Source organism: Scylla paramamosain, chromosome 11 (genome assembly GCF_035594125.1).
Source record: "Scylla paramamosain isolate STU-SP2022 chromosome 11, ASM3559412v1, whole genome shotgun sequence".
Lineage (NCBI taxonomy): Eukaryota > Metazoa > Arthropoda > Malacostraca > Decapoda > Portunidae > Scylla > Scylla paramamosain.
Window position 1 is genome coordinate 5,066,969 of NC_087161.1, and position 25,588 is coordinate 5,092,556.

The window sequence follows — 25,588 nt, forward strand, 5'->3', positions numbered from 1 at the left end:
GGTGTTCAGCGCAGACTCGGACGCGGCGGCACAGGCTCGGCGTCCGTCTTCCCGCTCCAGTTTTCATGTCATTTACTCCCTTTTGAGGCACTCAGCGGGCGTGGGAGGCGAGGGCGGGCCAGGGAGAGGTGTGGGCGGTGTATGGGCGGCCGCTCCTCCAGAATGGCGGCTCCTGTGGTGGTGAACGCGACTGCTAAACATACAGCTACTGTAAGTCCCGGCAAACACCCCCCTCTTTTTTTATTTTTTTTTTTATTACTGCTATTTATCACTCTCCTCCCGCCGGTGACCTGACTGCGAGGTGGGGTGGGGGTACTGCCCTGCCCACGCTCCCTGACCTGCACCATGAGGGTCAGGGCCTGGGGGGCTGAATGCATTTATTTTTCATGATCTAAAGTGGTGTGGCCAGAGGAGTGAGGGAAAGGTGAAAAGAGTTCACTTGTGCCGCCCCCTTCCTGACCTGAGTCCGGCGAGGTCAGGTTGGTGGTGGTGGTGGTGGTGGCGGGTGAAGGCAGGGCAGTTATCTTACCTTGGGGGTGTATCTGCTTCCTCATGTCAAGATAAATTTCCGGTTAACTTCGTCCCAGTAATTAAAAAAAAAAAAAAGATACTGTATTTTTATTAGATTTTGGTGTATTTTTAAATTAATCCTAACTCTTGCCCATTCCTCTTACATAGGTAATAGTATTCTGGATGCAGTTTACTGAAAATTTACTGTTGTATTCTCGCAAGATTTAGTCGAACTTGTGTCCTCTCCCCTGGTACTGTTGTATCATATGTTACTCAAATTTGAAGCCACAATATTTTTTTTTATAATTCTTGCTACTCATTGTGGACTTCTTTCTGTAATGTGTTTTCCTGATGTCTGACAATCAGAATTTTCTCACATTAACAATTTCCTTATTAACTTGATGTGTCCTCTTTAGACACACCATGCTGTGTACTTGTAACCCTCAGTATTCTTATCCCTGTCAGAGTTTATGCCACAATCATGTGAGTTTAGGAGTGGTGGGAGCTTTACTTGTATTAGTGCTGCTGTCAAGATCACCAATATGTTCTGCTTATGATTACAGCCACACAGTGCCTCCAGGGATAAGGTTAATCCAGTTTGGTTACTAGTGTTAGATTATACATGGTGTTCAGTTAATTTAGAAATGTTCTTAACTATTTCTCGTATTAGGAGATTGTATGTCAGTTAGTTAGGAGTTAAGACAGTGTGTCCATCAGAGTTTGTGGTTGTTAGGGGATGTGGAAGTTAAAAAGAGACTCAGCTAGTTAGTGGATGTGACAGTTCTGATATTGTATGTGTCAGTCTGGAGATAGGATGTGTTACTAGAGTTAAGAGAATGTATGTGGGCAATTTAGGAGACTATATATATGACTGTTAGGGGAGTGGATGTGTTACCAGAGTACATGGTAATTAGGAAAATGTGTGTGGTATATGACAGTAGAGAGGACATGCAGTGGAAACAATATGGCAGTTAGAATAGTATATGGCATTTAGGAGATTTATGTGGTAGTTAGAAGAATGGACATGTGAGTGAGCAGTATTATGTGCCAGTTAAAACAAACATGGGAGGAGATTATCAAGAATCATTAAAACTTGTGTCTTGCCATTGGTTGTGTCATGACCAGCAGCGAGTGTGGGGACAGCCTTGACAGTTGGCATGTGGCCAGGGGGACTGTCCCTTTGCCTCACAAGGATGATTGGCAGAGGTGTCTTGGAAGCATCAGATCTTGAGCTTATTCAGACACTGAGCCATTCAGGATTGTCTACATGTGCATGATGACTTGTGAATATGTGCACTCTTGATCCACTCCTGTCCTTGAGTGTGGCAGAAGTGTGAATGTGGTGGTGGTGGTGGTGGTGGTGGTGGTCATGCTAAAATACCTTTATTCATTCACTGTGGAAATTTGGTCAGCTGCTTTGTGTTACATGTACCACTCTTGATGTGACCTTTCAGAACTGATCACACTTCCTCAGGCTGCTCATGATGTCCTGGCAGTGTGAGTGTGGATGCACATTGTTGCAACCCAAGTGCAAAGCCAGTAAATAAGTAATGTAATCAGAAATTGTAAAGCTGACATGCTGTCTGTAAAAAGGTAATTTTGAGCTTGAGAATGTAAAAAAATCAGTGGAGGGCTGAGGGTTACAATATATGCAAGTGATTTAACAGGTTCAGGTTAGTTTACATAGTACAGCTGATAATCACACTCAGCACTTTTACCAATAGGGAAGTGAATACACATTTGTCCCATCAGCCAGTTTTGCTAAGACCAGATGGGGTAGTACCTAAATGTCAGCAGTTGTGGCCAGTCAGATTAGCCACAGTAAGATTGCTTAACACTGAATATTGCACAACTTATTTTTACAACTCAACAGGTGATGAAAATGTGCATTAATTGAGAACCTGATTGTATGATATGTAAAGAATATAATTGGTGGTGGAGTGCAGGGTCTGTTTTGGTGTGACCTCATTGACTGCTGTGACAGAGTATTGGTGAGAAGCAAATGAATATCACCAGTCAGATATCATATCAGCAACTAGGAAAATTGGGGGACAGCACATTGACTGTTTGGCTGGAGGTGACATTCATGGCCCACATGGAGACAACTGCAATGTGAAGCCAGTGTATTGTCAGGGAAGCCAATGTGTTGTCAGGGTGTGGTGATTTATCTACCATAATACTTTACTGCATTTTTTATGATGCCTGAAATATCTTGCGCTGTGTTTATTACATCACTGTTCTGCTTCTTGACCTTGGAATATATGTCGCTTAAAAATCTTTCGAATACTAATGTTAAATGTTGAATATTAGTATTGACAGCAGTTTTCATTCCCTCATTTAGCCCTGTTTCCCTTCTCTTTACTTTACTTAGCATCTTCCAGCTTTATTTTTTGCCCTGTTCCTTAGTTCCTTCTCACATTTACTCATTCCTTTCCATCTGTATTACCTTCCTGCTTTATTTACCACTTTCTTGCTCTGTACGTCAAATCCTGGCATACCTTTACTTTCCTACCAGTGCCCCATGCTGTATCTTGTCTGCAGTCCTCTTAGCATTGTCACTAATTTGTCTCTTCCCCTTGCAGGTTATCTTCCTTCATGGCCTGGGAGACACTGGGTGAGTTGTTGTGTGTGTTCGTCTCCTTCACTCCTTCAAGTCTCTCAGAATGAATGTTGTCTTCCTTATGATTCTAGTCTCAGTAGATATTGTTACTTTGTTCCTGTGCCTGTATATTGTTGTTATTATGGTTCTATTTATACCACTGACTACTGTTGCTACTAGTTGAATCATGGTTAATACAGCAAACATTCTGATTTAAGCCATATTATTAGAACTTTGGGTATTTTGACCTGTTTTAGGCCACCTTAAATTTATAAACGACATTAGCCCTATATAACCCAAACTGTAGTTCTGATTGTCTGGGTCTTACTGCACTGTACTTGGTTTAGATAAGAAAGTCACCTCCATTTCTCCCATTGAGCCTGCTACATGGAGGCACCAGTGATATGTTTTCTTCTCACCATTACTCTACCTTCTTCAGAAAATATTTGTAGTTTTCCACTTACCTCAGAAAAAAGGAAGATTTGGTTTACATCATTAGGTTAAGGAGTAATTCTACATCTGTGATTCAGATCTCAAAACTTGATGGGATAAAAATGTAAAATAATTACAGCAAGTGTGCACATTTTTACTGATAAGTTTTTACAGTAATTATGAAACAAGTGTTGAAAACACTTGTTTTTGTACATAAACCACCACTTAATATAATGGTACATCAGATTTTACACAAGTGACATAGAAAAGAAAAGGAATTTTTATGAATATGTTTTGTCTTGACTGCTGGGACACAACTGTGTGCCTAACCCACCTCCCTCCCTCCCCCCTCCCATAGCAGTCAAGACACAAGGGCTTGGGATAACTTGCATTTGGCTAATTTTGTCTGTCTTCCACCAAATAGTTTGAATTGAAGAGGGTTTACTGTAAATTAATTTTCCTTAAGAACTAATGTGGAAATTTGTAAATTGTTCTACTTTGTATTTTGAGTTTCTTTCTATTTAATAAAGATGGTGACTGCAGTGGAGAGTGTTCACGGTATAAAAGAAAGGTTGGAGATGGGGAAAAGTATACCTTGGGCCTAGCATTACACACACACACACACACACACACACACACACACACACACACACACACACACACACACACACACACACACACACACACACACACACACACATCAGTATACATTGTTAATTCTAAAAATCCCTCTCCCTGTGAACATCGGATTCATTCCTCATTGGCTTTTGCCTTTGTATTTAACTGTGTTCTTAGTAATGGGTATCTTAGGCAATACTCACTGACACCTCTCTCTCTCCCCTTCAGGCATGGGTGGGCCAGTGCTATGGCGGCCATCGGCTCCCCTCACATCAAATTCATCTGTCCCACTGCGTAAGTATGATGGGGGATACAATTAGGGTGACATGAGCAAGGTATTCATGATCAGTAATCGGAATATAACAAGATATAACGGGTTCAAGCTTGGTAAGGTTACATTTAAAAAGGAGATTGGAAGGAATTGATTCTCAAACAGTGGTGGATAAATGGAATAGACTTGGAATCAGGTTGGTAGTGCTATACCATTAGGGAAGTTTAAAAGGAAATTAGATTTATAGGTGAGGATAGTAAGTTGAGGTAGGTTGATATGTTTCATGCAGGGACTGTCTTGTGTAGGCCTGATAGGTTTTTTGCATCTTCCCTATTTTCTCAATTTCTTAAATAGAGGGTTTGAGGGGGAAGGGAGTTGTGACATAGAAGGAGTGATGAGTAATGGGAGGATGCATGGATTTAATGCTGAATAGAATGTGTGTGTCAGTGTGTGAATTTATTTTGTTTCAGTGTAAAGGCCTGAGCTACAATTTAGTGATCCAGTCTCTGTACCATTGTCTTGTTTTTTATTTAGTTGATGTACATTCCTTGCCTCCTTCACCTCTTTTAGTATATTCCAAGTTCCTTTATTCTATGGGGAAGCTACATTTCTTTTGTGTTTGTAGAGTAATAGAGACATGTTTAAATAGATGTTTGGAATGGTGGATGGTAATGAATAGTGTTTTAGGGTTGTAGGTCACTTGTGCAGTGGCTGGCAGATGGAGTTGTGTGGGGCATCAGTTTTTTTTTTTCCCCATTTGTTGTGCATTTTTTTTTTTTATATATTAGATTAAGTGGTCAGAGAGATGAGTGGTGAAGAAGGACAGCAGGAGGTAATCTAATGTCAGGTTTCCGGGAGATAAGAGTGAGTGGCAATTAGTGATGGCTGGGCAAGATAAGAGTGAGGTGGCATTTTGGTGTAAGTACAAGTCTACAGAGTATATGTGTGTGGTTAGTGAAGGACATGAGTGACATTACTGATGGATTTGTTAAGGTGTCAATAAAGGTATGGAGAGAGGGGGAGGGAGGGGGAAATCACATCGGTTGTGTAATGTTAAATTTCTCTGAGATAAAAGAAGTTAATTTGTTCTGATCTTATTACTTTCACTGTTGATTGAGATGCAGTGAAGTCTTGTTTGTCTACTTGTGAAGGCAGCTTTGATGCTTGTTTGGATGAAAGGAAGGAGAATATAAAGTGTCATTTTAAGGTGCTATGTCACTTTTCTGATCATTTATTTCCATCTACTGAACATGATAGGCATTTGCATCAGTTGTAAGAGCAAGGTATAATGTCCTCAATTTGTGAGAAAGGTAAAGATTCTTAGCTGTATGTGTTCTTTAATTGTAGTGTACAGAGTTTGATTTTGGCTTGTTTTGTCCTTTTGGCCTCTTGTCTTCTTTTGTTGACTGGCACTTACAAGTCATGTATATGTATGTAAACAGTATATATTTACCTTGTATATGCATAGTTGTCATTTGTGTGTCTATGTGTGTGTGCTGACCCATGTTACCTAAAGTGTATGATATTTTCTTTTCAGTCAAGTGATGGCAGTGACCTTGAATGCTGGCTTCAGGATGCCTTCATGGTGAGAGTATGTTGTGTGGCTGGGAAGGGAGGAAGGGAAGAGAGGGAGTGGACAGGAATGATACAAGATAGGCTAGCCAAGATACTCCAAAAGTTAGAACATATCATCATCACCTCATGACCTCATTTCCTGTACTGAACTGACTGTTTTGGTGAAGACAAAGGAAGGAAATCATTGTTTGACATTAAGTAAAGTAGAACAAAATGGAGAACCACCCAAATATTCCCTCATCTGTTCATTCCAGCAGAGTACATGCATGATTCCTACTCAGTTCCTATCTTCATTGATTGAATACTGACAGAGTGACACTGAAATGTCTTGTAAAATTATTTAAATTGTCAGGCCCCAAGCATTGACTGGATGTTGACAGAGTGAGGTTGAATTACCTAATTATATAATTTTAATTGATCAGATTCCAAGCTTCATTTGCCTTCAACATCATCATCACCATCACCATCATTGTCATCATCATCATCACTATTATTATCCTCCTCCTCCTCACTGATGCCACCACTGCAGGTTTGACCTCAAGTCCCTGGATGTGGATGGACCTGAGGACAGCAGCGGCATCAAGCGTGCCCGGGACAGCATCCACACCCTGATAGAGGAGGAGGTGCGGTCCGGCATCCCCCACGAGCGCATCTTGCTGGGGGGCTTCAGTCAGGGGGGAGCACTGGCCCTCTACTCCACCTTCACCCACTCCAAGAGCCTGGCGGGGGTGGTGGGCCTCTCCTGCTGGCTGCCTCTCAGGGATGAGTTCCCACAGGTGAGAGATGACATGGCACAGCAGATGGTAGTGTGCACACCTTGACTTATTTTCTTACTTATTTATTTTCATATTCTTGACTCATAGCACTGGTATGCAATTCAACTTAACTCTTCTATTTTGGAGCTTTGATACTCATGCCTTGTAGTTTTGGAGGGTTAGATGGTCTTTGTTCTGTTCATGTTGTTGCATGGAGGTTCTTGACACCTTTGCAGTTTGTCATTCTCCCAGAGTTCCCTGATGAAGCACTGTCAGTAGGGTTGGTAGGAAGCATGTAGGTGTTCTTCATTCACCTGGTGATTGCTTGAAAAATGACCAGCTTCTGTTAGGACTTAAACTTAGATAACCAAGTCTCTGTAATCAAGGGATCAGAATATTAATGGAAGCAGGTGCACACACACACACACACACACACACACACACACACACACACACACACACACACACACACACACACACACACACACACACACACACACACACACACACACACACACACACACACACACACACACACACACACACACAGGAAGGATGAGAGACATATGAAGGGCAGATCAAACCAAGGCTGTGGAATTCTCTTATCTTTAGCCCCTTTTACTGCTGTGGTTGCCCTTTGTTAACACTGCAAAAAAAAAATTGTTTGTATGGCCACAGGACCAAGGAGGGAAAAGCAGATTGACAGGTTAGTTGTGTATTTCTTTGCTGCATAAGTATTTCGGTGACTACAGGACAAGTGTTTAAAAAGTTGTAGGTTATCATGGATAAATTCCTCTAACAACAAAGGGATTAATGTGGATAACTTGCTTACATTAGCCTTGCTTAGATATCTACCCATCAACTCTTATTTGAGCAATGTTTGTGTCCCCAGGCTGCCATTGGTAACACGGGTGCCCCCATCCTGCAGTGCCACGGTGACTGTGATCCCATAGTACCTTACAAGTTTGGCCAGATTACCAGCCAAATCATCAAGAAGTTTGCCGGCAACATAGAGTTCAAGACGTACCGAGGGATGATGCATTCGTCCTGTGATGAGGTGAGGTGGCTGGGGTGGAGTGCAGGGGGTTTCTTAGTGTGAGAGTGAACTGACTGGTGAATTTGCAGCTTACCTGTACAAGTGTGATAACATGATCAGCAAGGGTCTGTTTTCTCCCTTTTAGCAGTCTAAGAGCTTAAATGGATTTCGATTTCACCTTTTTGGATACTTCTGTTGCACTATTCTGTAATGAGGCAAGTGACTTGCATTGTAAATTGAAAAAAAACATTGCTTGATTTTGGCATTACTAGCCAGTCTGCTGCTTTGTAACTTTAGAGCGTGAGGGAGTTACTTCAGTGGCAGACACAACATTACTAAGCTCCCTCATCCTTCTTCATACTTACTGCCTTTATTTCCTCATTCATGACAAGAGTGGGTGACAGCATTAGTTCTGCTCACAATTGCAGGTTCAGATTTAACTGCAGATTCCTGAGATATTCTAGCTGCTCTAGGTACCTGCTTTGATTTCCCCCCCCTCCCCTCTCTCTCTCTCTCTCTCTCTCTCTCTCTCTCTCTCTCTCTCTCTCTCTCTCTCTCTCTCTCTCTCTCTCTCTCTCTCTCTCTCTCTCTCTCTCTCTCTCTCTCTCTCTCTCTCTCTCTCTCTCTCTCTCTCTCTCTCTCTCTCTCTCTCTCTCTCCATATTTGATACCTCAAAGGGGTTTTCATTTGTCTTCTTTGTGTTCTGTATTGCGTATGTGCTCATCAGATGTGAAGTTGTAGTTATAATGCATGTTCTCTACAAGAACAGAGCCCTGATCTGCTGTTATTTAAGTGTGTCCAGCTTTAAAATGTGGATTACTTCATTGAATTGATCTGAGTGCATCAGAGAGAGGTATAACATGAGCAGGGTAATATGAAATATTAATAGCATAAATATGTGTGTGTGTGTGTGTGTGTGTGTGTGTGTATAGCTCCAGGCTAATGCAGTGTTCCCCTTACAGGAGATGGCTGACATTAGAAAGTTCATCTCCCAGCACTTGCCACCTGTGTAGAGAGGCGCTGCCACAGCAGGGACGGCAGAAATGGAATACATTGCATTCAGCCTCCAGTCATCTGCTTGCCTGACAGAGAGAAGTCCCTTGTAGGATCTTTACTGTAACAGTACCTTCAGCTTTGGGTGCACTGTAGGATTTATCTTGTTTAGCTTTTGGAGGTCTATACAATTCTATGCTTCAGTATTTATAGCTTCTTAAGTTCATTGAGATGAAAGTTCACATTTGATTATGGTAACTTCCTTCACTCTTACAGTTTTCAGAAAGCAGTGCTGGATCTAGTGATTACTTTTCATAAATACTACTATTTTAATTTGTTTAAGTCTTGTTCATTCAGAATACAAAGGGATAATTTTGTTTGCCATGGTTATTTCAGGATTTTGAGCATTTTCTGTTTTCACAGAATAGATCACTGGACCCACTGCTTTCTTTTCTCACTCATGCTGTCTTGGGTAAGCACACACTGGGGCTCACTTGCTCATGTTACTCAAGAACGTCCCTAACAAGTCTTCATTTGACTCGACTGGGCATCCAATTGTGTGCATGCACGTGTGTGTGTGTGTGTGTGTGTGTGTGTGTGTGTGCAGGTTTGTGCGCGTGAGTGGACAAATGTATGTGTATGTGGCAAGCAGTTCCTCCAGCCCAGCCCGCCAATCCCCTAATGTTCAAAGACATGAGTCCTGGTGTCGCCATGCCTCAGTCAGAGCCCCTTTTTTGCAGTGTTACCTGTGCATTTCTCCCTCAGGGTCTTCACCCCCTCCTGTCATATTGCCTGTGTCATGGTGTGGTGTGGTATTGTCCAGATCACATGGTTATCCACTGTGAGGTACATTTCTTTACTCGTGATTCTTTATTCTCCCTGCCACTCTAATATTTAATTATTTTTTGGATATTGTTCCTTGAATCATATTTTTCAACTTTTGGAAGTCCTTCCTCTACCCTCTGTTGTGAGACAGTGCTTCACCAAAGAAAAGTTTTCATCGCTCAGCAATTGAATTTTGTGCAGGAAGGTCAAATTTACTTTAGTTAATGTAAGTGAGACCCACAAAGGGGAAAGGAAAACAGAGGGTAAGAGATTGGTTTTCCACATGGCTTAGATATTATGATTCATGCTATGATAAAGGCACTACACTGCTGCCAAGAAAAGGTTCCATTGATCCCAAATGTTAAGCCATTCCTTCTACTAAAGCAGATACTGTAGGGAGCGAGGCATGTTGCTGCTGAGGCACCTTGTATGAATGGTTCTGTTGAGTACCTAATTTCCAAGTTCTGTTCAGTGTCTGGGGGATGGTGTTGGACTCCTCTTTCTTGTAGGGACTCACCTGATATACTCTATTGATTCTCTCCTTACTGGACAGCAATCATGTACATTAGTTTGTTGATGTATTCCACTGAAATGAGACCATCTTAGACGTAGCATCTGTTTACTCCCTTGCAACACATCAGTCACGTACTCAACAATTACCTTGTGAATCACCGGGTTTGAACTACTCCTTCTGAATCATCGTTATTTTAGCCAATCATTGTTAGCAATAAGCTGTGACTAGATGGTACTTTTCACAATCTTCCATTCAGCTGATGTATCCTTCCCTCTGCGTCACAAGTTAGTACCCAGACCCCCGAGGAACAGTGTGACCCCTGAGACACTTCTCATCCTCGCAACCTGATAATACCTCCTGTAATACTTTGTTGAGCCAACCTAAGTCAGTCCTCTCATGCAACTTAGGCAGTGAGTCAATATGCACCAACCGATAAAATAGTTTGTGTGACTTTTCATCATTGTTGTGAGGTGGTTGCAGCCATCCCAGAGTGCCCCACCTTCATGTCCCTGTGCTCAGGTGTTGGTAGGTTGCAGTTCCTTTGCTAACTCTTCAGAAAGATACTCTTCTACCCCCCAACCTGGTAAATGCTGTTCTCATCTCATGTGACTTTTGTATTGCCTCCTTGATGAAATTACTTGCCTCCATATGCAAATTGTTTCTTTATAACAAATTTTACTATTTTATATATATATATATATATATATATATATATATATATATATATATATATATATATATATATATATATATATATATATATATATATATATATATATATATATATTTTTTTTTTTTTATTTTTTTTGTATTGGAGAGCTTAACATGATTTTCTTGCCTGAGTCGTATATTGTATGTACCCTAGTCTTTAAGTGATGAAGTATTCACAGAGGTGGTCGTCACTGCCCGGCTCACCGAATTAACCGTTCTGATGCACCTGGCGCGTGTCAGTCCTTGCTGCATCATGGGCTGTCCCAGTCACCAGGTGCAGGTTGGCTGCCGTGGTGGTTAGGGAGTGAGGCTTTAGTCTCTAGGCTCGGAATCCCAGTGCTGCCCAGCAGTTGCAAAGCTGCAGAGTATAAACATTACAATCACTAGGCTGCAGTAGTTTACAGTGTTGGATCCTGTTTATAGCTGTTTATTTAGGCTGGTTTAGGAATTCTTTGATGCCTGCACCTTCCTGGATAGCTTTAGTTCACCTGTAATAACTTATCTGAGATAGAGTTAAGCTTGGTGATCACCACGGCACCAGTTGATGCTGTGTCTTGGAGCACAGGGGAGTGTGGGCACCAGATTGGACTCACACCTGCCCTCACCCTGCTCATCATGAGTCTTTTCTCTTGTGAGAGATGGACGTCTTACTCTTGTTACTCTCATGTGTCATTTGTATGTTGTAACAAAGTATTAACTTCATGCATTTAATTTTTATCATAATTGGGTACTGAACTATTGGAACATGTCATTGATATCATTTGTCAAATGGCTGTTGGTTTTGTGTGATGGCACTGAACACAGTGATAGAAGTGAGTTGTTCTGTGGCTACACAGCAGAGTGGAAGTGTTGGAATGGACTAGACATGCATCTGATGCCTTGTTCTAATGGACTTAAATATACCTTCAACTCCAGTAACTTTGGTAAAAATATTCAGAAATCTGTGGGTTCTCAGATGAGGGAATGAACAGTGTATACTTTATGGCATATTTAGTACAAGGCATATACATTTTAATCTCTAGTTTGGAGATAGTAAGTTAAGCTCAGGTTTTGTTCATCAACTATCCAGTTTCTGACCTTGCCTTATTGTCCTATTTTGGGAATCCTGCATGTTCAAAGGTCATCTCCCCATTACAGCAAAAATGTAGTAATATCATGGAAGCTGCATATAGCTGTTTGTATTAAGTTGTAGTCTTGGGGAAAAAAAAAAAAGGATTCAAAACACGCTATAGGCGCACACTAAATTTACCTTTCTTGGTCATAAAGTATTATCATTACCATTGGTTTGAGCAGAATGCAGTTTGGAGTAGAAGTGTGTACAACAGACTTGTTTGAAAGCCTGGGAACATTTCTTCTCTGTCCAAGCCAGGGTATTTCTGCTGTCCACAAGAGGATGTTTCAGAACATCTACAACTTTTACTCTGTTCTTATGATGCAAGCTTTCTATTTTAAGTACTGTTGTTTGGGTGATCAGCCAATATTAATATGTAGACAATTCAACCTCTCTATTTTGTATCCTTTAAAGGTATTTGAAGGTTAGGAGTATGTATTACCTATGTAAGGTTAAGATGCTGTTAGTTCTGTAAGAGGAAGATATATGACTGGTCTTTGTTCAACCACAAACTTTTATTCACATCCATAACAACATTGCATTGTACTGCCTGCCCACACTGAGACCACATCATCAGTGCTGGACAGGTGATGTGCAGTTTTTACAACAAATTACTTGGCTGTTAATGCTGTACTGACATTAACAGTCTCCTCCCTCTGAACAATCATCCTTCTCATCAAAGTTCATCTTAATCACTCATCTCATAAATCCCTCCCCAACAGCCACACAAGAACCTCACCAAATTTTAGATTAACAGAAATTGAGTTCTTTCCAGATTTCATGAACAAATGGCTTGATACCATGATGTCCTGAAATGCAAGTTTTCTCAAAGTCAAGTAATTTTGGCAGGTATGAGAATTTGTAAACTCATGTCATGATTCTCCTCGATTGCTGACAGAAAATTTGGGTAAAAAGCAGAGCAACAGCTCCAAGTGTGGAAACCAAGGGATGGAGAGAGTGGAGAACGTGTGGTCTGTGGATGTAAGATGAACACTGGGAAGGAGCATCTATGGTCTCATGTGACACACAAGTATGGCAAGATTCAATACTGCTGATGATGGATTTGATGCTTTTACTGAGCACCATCACTGCTGCTGCTGCTGGGCAAGATTTCCTCCCAAGCTGGAAGATCTTAAAATGGAGAAAGGCCACAAGATTGAAAGAGTTCACCACAGACCACCAGATGGAAGTAGTTCACCTCAGCTCACAATACTGAGTGAGTTGACCCTACCCCATTCAACCGCATTCACTCGCAACATCTCGCCCCCACTCTCTCTCATACTTAGTAAGACTCCTATCTTTGCATTATTGAGCAAGCAAGATGTGCACCAGCAGAAGAGAAGCAACAGCAGGATCTATTTTGTCAATTTCCTGAGGCACATTTAGCTGTGGTCATAACTCTTGTGTTTAGATAACATTTCACAGGGTGTTGTTTTCTTGGCCTAAGGTAAAGGGGCAGAAAAGGGAATTTTCTCTGCCAGCAACAAAGAGAAATCCCTATTGCTCCTTATCCTCTTCTGCTTAAGCATGGTCTTTTTTTTAATGAAGAGTAGTATAGGCAGCCTCTTTCACCCATATGGCCCTCACCTATTCCTGAACACTCGCACTCGCATTATTAAACACACCCTTAACATTTTGGTATTCTACCTTGACTACTTTCAACACACTTAAATGTTCTGTTGGGGATAAATGTTCTGTTGGGGATTTCAAGCATGTTCACATGATTACAATGATCACTCAACAAGGACTACAAAGATTTTGTTATCAGTGAGAAAAAATACCCATGAGAATCTGACTACTCATCTCTGTGGCCACTGAAAATAGTCCAGATGAGACACCAAAATGTTTAGGTAAGTATATGAGCCTCAGTGCACTGCAAGGGAAATCTGGGCCACTCGAGCTCAATTTGCACAGGACATTCTATACCAAACTAAGGCAATACACGTACCATACATTACAATAAAAAAACATGGTCCTCCTATCTCTACCATCCTCCATTCCCTCTCCCCTACTTTAAATATCCCTTCCCCATTACTCCCCTAAAAAATGGAACCCTATACCCTCCCTTGTTAAGAAAAATACCCTCAGAGATCCTTGTATGCTCTCAAGCAATCTGGATCATACTGAGAATGGATCTTCTCATACATAAACTTGAAGAAGAAGAGGAGATCATCGTACTCTCCGTGGTAAGGTGTGGTGGCGGTGGCATTGTGCACCTCCACCAAGAAGTAGTAAATGGCCTCTATGGTGGCCAGGTATGTCTTGGGCTTCCCTCGCTGGTACCGCCAGAAGAGAGTCTCGTGCTGGTCCAACTCAACGCAACGCAGACCTGGGAAGGATGAGTGTCAACTTAATATACACACATGTACTAGTTCTTTCTCTTGAAATATGGGAAAGAAGGTATTGTGTCCTGGAGTATCTAAACTGCAAGTGATAAAGAGGGTGCTACTTTCTCTTGCAAAGAAGGTATTGTATCTTTGAACATCTGAACTGCATGTGATAGATTTTTCATTCTGTCTAGCTGATCCCCTACTCCACCTTCAATAGCAAAGGTACATCACATGGCTAAAAATCATATATAACAATATAAAGCTCAGACCTGCATTTGACACATGAAATAATTCTAAAAACAGGAAGCAAGAAATTATATGTAAGGAAAGAACACTGACACTATGACAAAATACAAAACACTGAAAAGCAAAGATCTGATAGTAGGTATGTAGGTTCTAAAGCATAATACTAGAGGAACAACAGGTGCAGCAAGAAGCCATAACCAGCAGTATTAATTACTCAGACATGTATTGAGATTATTTATGGACATCAAAATATTACATAAGCTGAAATATATATGGTGGCTTTTTTCATAATCTGGTTACTTTATATCTAAATCCAAAAGCCAGAGAGACAGAGAGAGAGAGAGAGAGAGAGAGAACAAACACACTAACAAAATAATAGTGCAGCTACATTCTGTTCACCACATCACTGCAACACAACGTAACACACCACTGCACCTCTAACTCTCTCGTCGCAGTAGATCCTTCGAGTCTGGTTCCAGGTGCAGTCTATGAACACCACCTTGGAGAATGGCAGGTGTGGCCGAGGGCGCTTCTGGGATGGTGGGCCGAGGGGATGCAGCAGCTCCTTCACCCCCATCGCTCCCTTCTCTGGGAATATGAGCACCACATCCTATCAAAAGATGAGGAAGATGAAAAACAGGGTGATGTGTATGTAACTTTACTTAAATAGGCAAAGAACCCAATATCATCTATCAAGCAGTTAGTCTTTAGGTTTCAAAGACTAAATCAACATCTGACAACATAGCACTAATGTTGTTATTGTGTTTATACTAAGTGAATAATTCAATGCTTGGATGAAAGGGACCTAATGCTTACTAAGGAAAAAGGTTTAGGAATTCAAAATTATTCCCTTTGTACTGAACTGGAGGCATGCTTTACAGAAGCAGCCTCTTGGGTAAATGAGACCAAAATGAACATCAATAATGCAGGTGTATGACAGAAGAACTTAACCCTTTCACTGTGATATGCAACACCTCAGCATTTTAAGCAACAAAATCTTCATGGAAGAAAAAAAAAAAAAAAAAAAAAAAGGGATTTCAAAGAATAGATTCAGCAATTTTTAGGCAGTCTAATGCTTAGAGATGGCTATAAACCAAGAAGAAGGATCTCAAAATGGTTACTTATCAGGGAATACTATACCAAATCACAGAAAAAGTGTTAACAGGGAGAAGAGACCTTGGAAACACGAGTGTTTTTGGTGATGAAATTGTGTAGTCAGAGGATGGATACAGTGATGGGCAAATAGGAAACACTTAGATGGAGTGAGGGGATTTGGGAGACTCATAGCAGGGTGTTGAATTCCATCCCCACATGCAGGAAATGCTTTGGCCGAGGAGTGGTGTCCTCTTAACTCTCGCCCACTACCCCATCACCACTACCATGCAATATGCCTTACAACAGTGCTGCATGATCTCTGCTGTCTTGTGCTTGAAAATAAATAGCTAATTAAAGTAAAATAAAAGATAAATAGATAAAACGATGAAAAATTGAGGGGAATGGAATGATAATGGTGAGCAGCTGGTGGATGCCAGTGCTGATGGATGATCCACTATTGTACATGGAGGAAAGGAGCACAAGGCAAGCTGAAGGGAATGACGGACACACTGACTCACATTGGTGTGGGTGGAGTAGTCCGGCAGGGCAGGGTGAGTATAGATGGTGACGTCCTCAGGGCACAGCACGGCGGCGTGCACGGCAGTGCTCTTGCCGGCAATCTCCCGGGGGTGTTTGATAATGTCAATCTTGAAGGGCAGCTGTGGGAGCAAGGCAGTGTTATGTGCAGGAAAGGCTGAGTGTTTGATTATTGAATCATGTAATGATCCACTCTAAATTCCTTGAAACAATGATGTTTTTTATATAAATGCTTTTGTGTACTATCAAACAATTTATACATTCTATATACACTTGGCACTGGCAGTGTTGAAGAGATCAAATGTTTCTATCATAAGAACAAGAAAATAAAAAAAACCTGCAAGAAACCATCAGTTCTACACATGGCAGCAGTTCCTACATGAACCATGTCTACCTATTTCCACTTATCTTCATCCATGAATTTATCTAATCTTTTAAGACTTGGCACTAACAACTTGATTACTGAGTCTATTCCATTCATTTACTACTATTTTTACCCAATTACTTTGAATCTTCCTTTTTTTTAATATAACTATGTTATTCCTACCACTCTATTTGTCCTGGATTGTCATCATCAGATGAATATTGAGTAGCACAAGAGTGATTATGTAACTAATTATCTGTGAGTGTTAGATGTTCATGTACTGATGGGGCTTGAAGACAGTCTTGACCTAAATCAATGTTAATCACTTCTGTACATCTGTCATACATCTAATGACTGGCCATTATAAAGCAAAGTCTGATGTGTGAGTTAGTGCAGGCATATGGAGGGACTCAAAGAAGTGACAGAGCAGCTTGCAGGCAAGAGCCAAGATAGCAATAATGGCAGAAACATTGTGTCACTGACCTGCAAGGAGGGGATGCGCTCTGCTATACAGGGCAGTGGCACATAGCAGGTGTAGCAGAAATACTTTCTGGATTTGCTACATTTGGCACAGTTGCTGCGGTCATCAATCTCATCAAGGAAACTTGAGTCTTGGATCTTCATGTTGGCGAAGGGGTTGACGGTGTTGTCTGAGGGCTTGATGCACCGCAGCTCCTCTGTGTTTAGCTTGCGCAGGTCAACCACACCCTGCTTGCTGCCAGGGGGCATGGGCACTGCAGCATGGACCTGTGGGCTGCCAGGTTCCTGCTCACAGACATCTGTTAAACAAACACACTGTCAACCTTTCATGTTACATGAGTCCCTACTAATTTTGTCTATCTGCATATCTTAGAACACCAGCACCACTACTGCAGCAGAAAATCAATAAGCTTAAAATGTGATGATCAGTAACACTTAAAGCTGTAGTAACAGCAATGAAAAAATAAACAAAAATGACTAAATTAATAATGTCTCTACATCTTAGGGTGCATCCACACAGTTGAACATTGTCTGTTGAACAGTCGCTGTTACCAGATAGCAATGAGATGAGGATGGGAGTGCTGATGAAGTCAGAGGTGAGCACCAAGGGGTGTAACAGACACTGCCTGTGTTCGTACTTTCGGAACCTCAGCCACTGTCTAGTGGGATAGAGGCATGGAAGTATGACAGGTGCACTTAGTTTCTAAAGTCTGATCATAAGCAAGTCACAGTTCACATAAAATGGCTGCATGGCTTCTCCTTTCATTTCATCTTTGTAACCAGTCCTTGCATCATTCCCTTCTTCTCACCTCCTTGTCCTCACTGCATACAGTATCATGCAATTTTTTAGGTTTTGTTTTTATTTTACTGTGCACCACAGTTATGATGTAGTGTACTTGACACTGCCAACAACCACCTGTCTCCTGAGCCCACACTAACAATGTCTTAAATATATGTGTTGCCAGCAGACATCAGCTTTGAATATTGTCTGCCAGTCTTTGTCTGGTGAACGGTGTAGAAAACTATGGTATACAACTTCATCTGGCACCACTGTTTTGCTGCTATGTCAACTTCCCTCGTTTCAACACTCATGACTCATGCTATATCATAAGGCAAAGCCTTATGATATGGTAACAGTGTTTGTCCGACAGACAGTGTTCGATCATGTGGATGCACCCTTAAAATCTACACCTAAACCATGCTGCACACAAACAAGATGAATGCAGGTGGAAGCCCCTGCTAGGCTATGTACTAAAGTGATGAGTGTGGAAGCCCATCCTTGTATTACTTCTCACTCCTTATTTCTGGTCATGTGAAGACTAGCCAGGGCTGGTTTCCTTCTCATGCAGCAGCCCTTGTGTTGCTTTATTAAGAACAGGACAGAGGGACAGCTCACAGATGTTACATTAGCCTTCCACCTCCTGAAACTCATGACTGTTACATTTCTGCCCAAAATCATGGTAAATCTGTTCTCCAACTTGCCAAATGCTCTTTCATCAAAAAAAGTCAAAATGTTGCCCACTTCATCTCTTTGTGACTTCTGACATTTAGGCAAAGATATCTCTACATTTTTTTCATCTTCTGCCCCTCTGTCTTGTAAAGATTGCTTCACTGCCATCTCTTCTGTCTCCAAAGCTAAAATCTCTCAAACCTTTGCTGGATGATTCAGGGTTTGTTCTCCCTTCACCTCCCCATCTGTATTATGCTGGTTACAATAACTGTTCAAAACAGTTGTTTACATGCTCTCTCTGGCCTTCAGGATGATAAAGAGAGTCCCTTCTATCATTCTCTGCAACCAATGCAATGAAGTATTTCTTACAATCTTCTATTAATATCTCTTTGCATATTCACCTTCTGAACTTGATAACTGTATGCCTCCCCCACCTTCAGTCTCATTGCATAAAGTTTTCTACTTACTCTCACTGCTATTTTGTCTGCATTGCTTATGCAAGAATCTAGCAGTATCTTCACTTTCATCCTTTTATAGAAAACTCAGGCATTCTCTTCCACTTTCTGTATTTTCTACAGCCTTTGACTTGAGCTGTTTCCAGAGAAAAGTATTAAGACACATCAAAAGCTAAACTGGCCATCTCTTTTGATTCCTATACTCATTATTTTTGGAAGCTGCATTAATTTTTTCTTTTGTTCTTCATCAATATCACTCACACATACAGTTTGCTTGAATTGTGTCCTTATGTGGACAGGCAGAAGAGGAAGGACAGTAATTCTGCCCTACTAAAGAAGAAAAAGGAGGATGAGAAAACAAGAGGAAACAGTAAAAGCAGCATAAACACTGTAATGGAGAGATCTGGGAGGAAGACTAACAGAAATGGAGGAAGTGAGAGAAAAGTAAGAGGAAGAGGTAAATAAGATATGGAGAAATGTCTGGGGAGAGGAAGGCGATCAGAAAAAAAAGAGACGCCAAGAAGGTTGTGATGAGAGAAAGACGAAAGGGATCTGACAGGGCTGTGTGTGTATTTACACTGTAACATACTGGAAAAGAGCTATGCTTCTGCTGCCTCATCTCCATATCTATTTTTATCTAACTTTGTCTTAAATTCGTTTATCATATTTGCATCAATGATTTCCCTTTCCAAATCATTCCAGACCTCCATGGTTCTATGTGGATGTGGGAAGCTATTTTTCTTAACATCTCTTAACATCTCTTCTACAAGCATCCTTTTTCAGTTTTCTCTCATGTTCCCTTGAGACTCTTGTATCCCACATCACCAAGTGTGTGTGTATTTTACTGGTCTGATACCACATCCACACAGGCTCATTAAGGGTAAACTGCAGCCTTTCAGAATTCTTATTCCAGAGGATGAAAAACTACCTCTCAAACACTTCTGTTGGACTGGTGACATTAACACAGACACTCAATGAAAATAAAAGGAATAAATTACCTTAGATAAATCCAGCATCACCCTGTCCTTCAATAAGAACACCTTGAGGACTCAAACCTTTAACTCTACTTGATGTTACTGACTCTGGCACAACACTTTTGCCACCTGTGGGCACATGAATGTGGCCATGCTGTCAATGGATGAAACTCACCTGCTGACCAGCCCATGTATTCCCATATATATATATATATATATATATATATATATATATATATATATATATATATATATATATATATATATATATATATAATGTGCAGGAAATTGACATGTATTTTAAATAAAACCCTTCTTTACTTATGACACTAGATTTTAAAAATAAGCACAGCCAATGAACAGCAATTTTGAGCCTGACAGGAATATGCAAGCTGATAGTGAGTGAGAGCATTGGCCAATGACAGTACTGAAATGACTGGGCCAGTTTGTAATGCTGGGTACAAGAGTGGCTGTGAGTGGCAGTAACACAATGGCAACAGTGACCTTACCTTTTGGGCTACTCTGAGGAGCCTCTTGTCCCTGGTTAGTGTCACTTCTTTCAGGTGGCTCTGTGTCCCCATCAGTGCTCATGGTCACCTTCTCACACCTGCTGGAGAGCAATCAGTGGTAAAAAAAAAACAAGTAAAGTGCAAGTGTTTCATGAGCACCCAATGACCACAAAGCTTCACACATGAGTAAAAACATCTTGATTCTGAAAACCTGGTGAGGTGCCAGATGAATGCTGGAGACTAAAATACATAGGGGACTGTGACATTTATGCTTTTGTGTGTGTGTGTGTGTGTGTGTGTGTGTGTGTGTGTGTGTGTGTGTATCCCATTTTCAGAGTTTGTTAGGTAAATCCTTCTTTTATCTTTTCCATTTGACAAGATTAGAATCATATCCTCTTTTTATGTAGACAGGAGGATTGGTGGTGTGTGTGTGTGTGTGTGTGTGTGTGTGTGTGTGTGTGTGTGTGTGTGTGTGTGTGTGTGTGTGTGTGTGTATATTTTCCCCTGCAATTTTTCCTGTGTATGTGTGACAGGTATACTGTGTGTGTGTCAATGGAGTGTAATCTATTAGTGTGTGTAGGATGGCAGCTGTGTATGTGTCTATATTTTCCTCCAAATTCCAAGTCCCTTCCACAATCAGCACATGCAAGGAAGTGAATCCTTGCCTGCATAAACATCACATGTGTGACGGCGAGGTATTTCCGTAGCCAATGAAAGAGAGAAAGTTTACAGTTCCAACTTTATGATCAACAAGGGGGAGCATTTTTTTCTTCCTGCCTTGTGTGTTTGTGCCTGTGTGAAAAAAAAAAGAGAGAGAAAGAAAGAGAGAGAGAGAGAGAGAGAGAGAGAGAGAGAGAGAGAGAGAGAGAGAGAGAGAGAGAGAGAGAGAGAGAGAGAGAGAGAGAGAGAGAGAGAGAGAGAGAGAGAGAGAGAGAGAGAGAGAGAGAGAGAGAGAGAGAGAGAGAGAGAGAGAGAGAGAGAGAGAGAGAGAGAGAGAAACTGACATACATCAAGCATATGCACTGAATGGAGCTGCCCTGCTGAATATAGTGAGTGTGAGCAGAAACACAGGTATTGACTTATTGGTGTGTGTTATGCCTTTTATCATGTGGAAGTCACTACCTTTACCTGCATTTCCTCTCATTCCTGGAATCTTCATTACAATGCTAAAGAACATCACTCTGCACCAAATTAAAGGCACCACATCACAAGCTCTCAAAAAAGTGATGCAGTGTGACATGCAAGTCAAACTTTTCATTTTTATCTGCCATCCTACCCTGCCTGACTCCCCAGTGTGTGGCATCGACAGTTAAGTGCAAGTTAAAAGTAATCTAACTGAAGCTTCTGTTACTGAAGTCTCTAAGTGCCACACACAACAATCTCATAATGGCCAAAATAGCTGGGAACACAAAAAAAAAAAAAAAAAAAAAAAACTATAACCTTACCTTCCTATCAGCATTTTAACACATTATTTCCAAGCTGTGGTGGGGATTATGAAGCTGTATCAAATTTGCTTCTTATTATTGCCTTCACATAATTCCTAGCCTATGGAAGCTACAGAGGAACCATGGGAAGCTCAGCCACTGCATTTCCTTTTGGGGAGTGTGAGTTAGGTTAGATTACCTTTAGTTAGCTCAGCTATTTTGTGTTCTACAGGTCTATCAACTACAGTGCTGTTTGTATGAGCTTCCCTTATGGACATTGTGAGCAGCAGTACAGAAATTATTTACTTCTAATGCTCATAGCAGTAACTATTAGTCAATTAGGTTTCATTTTGAAGCTTAGTAATTGTAGTGCATCACAGTACTGAAAAAATACATAAGTAAATAAGAATAAAAAAATGAAAGTAGATAAAATAAATACGGATATAAGTAAATAAATAAAGGTAAATAGTAAATAAATAAAACAAATTAATAAAACAAAAATCCAAACAAGAATAAATGTATATAATTCTATTCACTAATTACTCAAGTCTGTATCTGCATTTCCCACTCATTACCTGAATCTATCTCTGCCAATTTTTTCACTCATTACTTTAGTTTACCTCTACCATTTCTACCCCAAAGCTTTCAATAAATTAACAATAAATTGCACTCTATTAATCTCATGATGAAACTAAACTTTTCAGGTAAATGTGAGGATTACTGCCATAACCTTAACCTATTCAGTTCAGGACTTTTTATTTCTGTCCAAAACATGGTCTTCAAACCATGACCTGCACAAGAAGGAATCTGTAGTGAAGTTAATGAACTGAATTAATCTAAACCATTCATGTCAAACTTACAGCCCACAGGTTGGACTTAAGTGACATGAGGTGTGATTAGTGATTTTCCAACTTGATGCTATATTTGTTACTGCTGAGGAAATTACTAAACTTCTAGGGTGAAACATAGCAACATTTATCATTTATTTATCATTTATTTATCTATCATTTATATGACAATGATTTATTTGTATCAAAATTGCAAGCAGTAATGCTCTTTTCTTTATTGGTAACAAATGAACAATACAAATCTGTTTGAAGCTGATGACTATGCCACTGCTGTCTTTTTCAATTATTATCTTTATTTATTTATATTCTTAAAGTAAGAAGGGCTCTGGCCTAGGGCAATAAAAATTAATTACAAGAAAAAGGCCCACTGAGGTGCATAAGCTGTCTAAGCATTCTCAATTCTTACACATACCATCTGCTGCAGGGAGAGGGAGACACAGATGTGTGAGCTACTGTTGAGTCAGTTACTTGATTATGTATTATAACACTCTTCCTGCTTAGTATTACAATATCCCTCCCCTTTAAAGGAAGAGAGATAAATTACCACAAGGCAGTTCAAAAGAATCATGTCAAAAAGGGCACTGGGGACACCTCCCTGATCACAGTAACAGTTAATACAACAATACAAATACAGACGAATGCCCACACACAAACAGGAGGATAATTCACTGCTCACCATACAAGAACTCGGCCTGCACACACACACAGCCAGGGAGTCACATCCATGGACATGGAATGTGTTATAATTACCTACACTCCCTGGCAAACTACTATGGAGACTCCTATGCTACTTAGATAGGCTGGGGTGAATGGCCAGTAATTACTCACTTATCCCCTTACAGCAAATGACCCATCTAGCTGTAATCCCTTCCCCGTCTCTTCCATATGCCTGTTTTCTGACTGTACATTTGCCTCAGGTGATAGCTGGACTATGGCTGCTTCAAAAGCGTGGAAAGCAATGTGGAACACTGTCTCACTCTATTATGAGGAGGGATACAAGAGAGGGGGTGGGGTGGTGACACACATACATACATAAATGCTGATCGCCTAGCGCACACTGCGAGATGATGCAACAAGACACTTTTCTTCTGAAAATTCTGGTGACTAAACTATGGAGGATGGAAGAACACTGATTATTTTATCAAGATTAACTGTCCTACTAAATACTGGGAGAGACTCAAACTGATTGAACATAGGGAAGTAAAGAAAATTATGTGGGGAATACGAGTGACTATGTGAGTGAAGGTTATACTATAAGCTGCAGGCTGAGCTACGCATCAGAGACATGTCAAGTTCTCATCCCCAGTCTCTCTCTCTCTCTCTCTCTCTCTTTCTCCTTCGTCTTCATTCTTCCCCACTTCGTACCCTCACTTCTTTCATTAGTTCTTAATTTTCTCTTCGTTTTACATCGCTGCTCACAACAATATTATATATATATATATATATATATATATATATATATATATATATATATATATATATATATATATATATATATATATATATATATATATTCTGCAGATATTAAAAGGAAGTATAAAGCAACATTTTTCCTGTTTATTACCTTTATTCTGCTCAAAATTTGATCACTAATTAAAAATTTTCTTCCTTAGTGTCAGCAAGGTGAGCTCCAGTGATGATGCTGGCAAGGGTGTTGCAGCAGTGGTGATGGCAGCAGCAGCAACTGCCAGTCAGCCTGGAATAGTTTCTATTGAGAGTATAGAAACCCTTTACATGCTAGACGAGGGAGAAAGTGAATAGAGAGAGAGAGAGAGAGAGAGAGAGAGAGAGAGAGAGAGAGAGAGAGAGAGAGAGAGAGAGAGAGAGAGAGAGAGAGAGAGAGAGAGAGAGAGAGAGAGAGAGAGAGAGAGAGAGAGAGAGAGAGAGAGAGAGAGAGAGAGAGGAAATTAAAATTAGATTTATTAAAATCACAAATTGAGGCCCAAGAGGCAACTAAAATTGCTATGCAAGAAATTACAAAGGTATGTAAAATTAAAAGTCAATACTTTGAAAAGAAAATGAACAGTTAAATAGTTATGATAAATCTTTTGGAAAGGAAATAAATAGTTTAGTCATAATTCTGTCTTTAATATAATCAGGATTACTTACATAATTCATTCCCACTGATCTGCTGGATTCTGATGGTCCTTAGCGTTCATGGCTGCAATAAAAGAACATGCATAAACAACACTGTACATTAATGCACTACAAGTGTGAAATAATAACATAATTGAATATTAGTATGATTATTTTGGGAGATTATCAACCAGTTTGCTGTTGAAGTTACACTGAGGTTGGTGGGATTTCTTCTTCTTTTTTTTTTTTTTTTTAATCACTTACTTGAAATGTAGTCTGGCAAAGGCATCCCTGTGGAGCAATGCATGGGACAGTGCAGGTGCTAGCTCGGCTCTATCAACATTGCCATCCTCTCCATCAATGGCTGCCATTTGGATGTTGTCCTCTGCAGGTTGCTGGTCATCTTCCAACACTATTTGGATATTTCTGTCCTTGCAATGTTGTGTAACACAGCACAAGCAAAAATAATCTTGCATATTTTGCAGGCAGTGTCACATGGATTTCGCTATGAAGTACGTGAAATCTTTGCTTCCATTGGCTTGTTCCCTTCTCCACCACACTTCTTATCTTCTTGCAAGCTCTGAAATTTATAATATGGTTTTAAAACAAGTAGTGTAAGCAACCAAACTTTATCTGTTGTCTATTATTTGCAATACAGTTCACAGTATGATACAGTATGCCCTACAATACTCTCGCAGTCCGAGTTGCATGTTAACTGCCCCTGCTCTATTTCAAAAGTGCACTTTCCTTTCTAAATTTTAAACAAACCTACACTATGATGACAGTTCAACACACATGAACTAGTCTGGTTCAATCTCCAAGTTTCACTGTGCAACTGGGTTGGTTAAGT

At 40.4% G+C, this 25,588-nt stretch overlaps 2 protein-coding genes across 15 annotated transcripts in view; one reads left to right on the plus strand and one right to left on the minus strand.

Annotated features, from left to right (window-relative positions):
* On the plus strand, nucleotides 1–12,455 carry LOC135104867 (acyl-protein thioesterase 1-like). Its single transcript, XM_064012581.1, has 7 exons — nucleotides 1–210; nucleotides 3,093–3,124; nucleotides 4,388–4,453; nucleotides 5,968–6,015; nucleotides 6,535–6,781; nucleotides 7,653–7,817; nucleotides 8,759–12,455. Exons 1-7 carry the CDS (start codon nucleotides 142–144, stop codon nucleotides 8,807–8,809), a joined length of 678 nt encoding a protein of 225 aa, XP_063868651.1. The 5' UTR covers nucleotides 1–141; the 3' UTR covers nucleotides 8,810–12,455.
* Nucleotides 12,447–25,588, minus strand: part of LOC135104865 (tRNA-uridine aminocarboxypropyltransferase 1-like) — a 23,970-nt gene continuing 10,828 nt past the window's right edge. For 5 of the 14 annotated variants that reach the window (XM_064012571.1, XM_064012568.1, XM_064012575.1 and 2 more), the window contains 8 exons: nucleotides 25,003–25,318; nucleotides 24,772–24,823; nucleotides 24,227–24,358; nucleotides 20,391–20,488; nucleotides 17,006–17,301; nucleotides 16,140–16,280; nucleotides 14,962–15,136; nucleotides 12,447–14,279 (listed from right to left, as the gene is read on the minus strand). In XM_064012571.1, coding sequence (XP_063868641.1) covers nucleotides 14,035–14,279; nucleotides 14,962–15,136; nucleotides 16,140–16,280; nucleotides 17,006–17,301; nucleotides 20,391–20,472 — 939 coding nt within the window. In that variant the 5' untranslated portion in view covers nucleotides 20,473–20,488; nucleotides 24,227–24,358; nucleotides 24,772–24,823; nucleotides 25,003–25,318 and the 3' untranslated portion in view covers nucleotides 12,447–14,034. Of the gene's footprint in view, nucleotides 14,280–14,953; nucleotides 15,137–16,139; nucleotides 16,281–17,005; nucleotides 17,302–20,390; nucleotides 20,492–24,226; nucleotides 24,400–24,771; nucleotides 24,824–25,002; nucleotides 25,319–25,588 lie in introns of all 14 variants that reach the window. The other 9 variants (XM_064012574.1, XM_064012573.1, XM_064012572.1 and 6 more) reach the window with 6 other exon arrangements.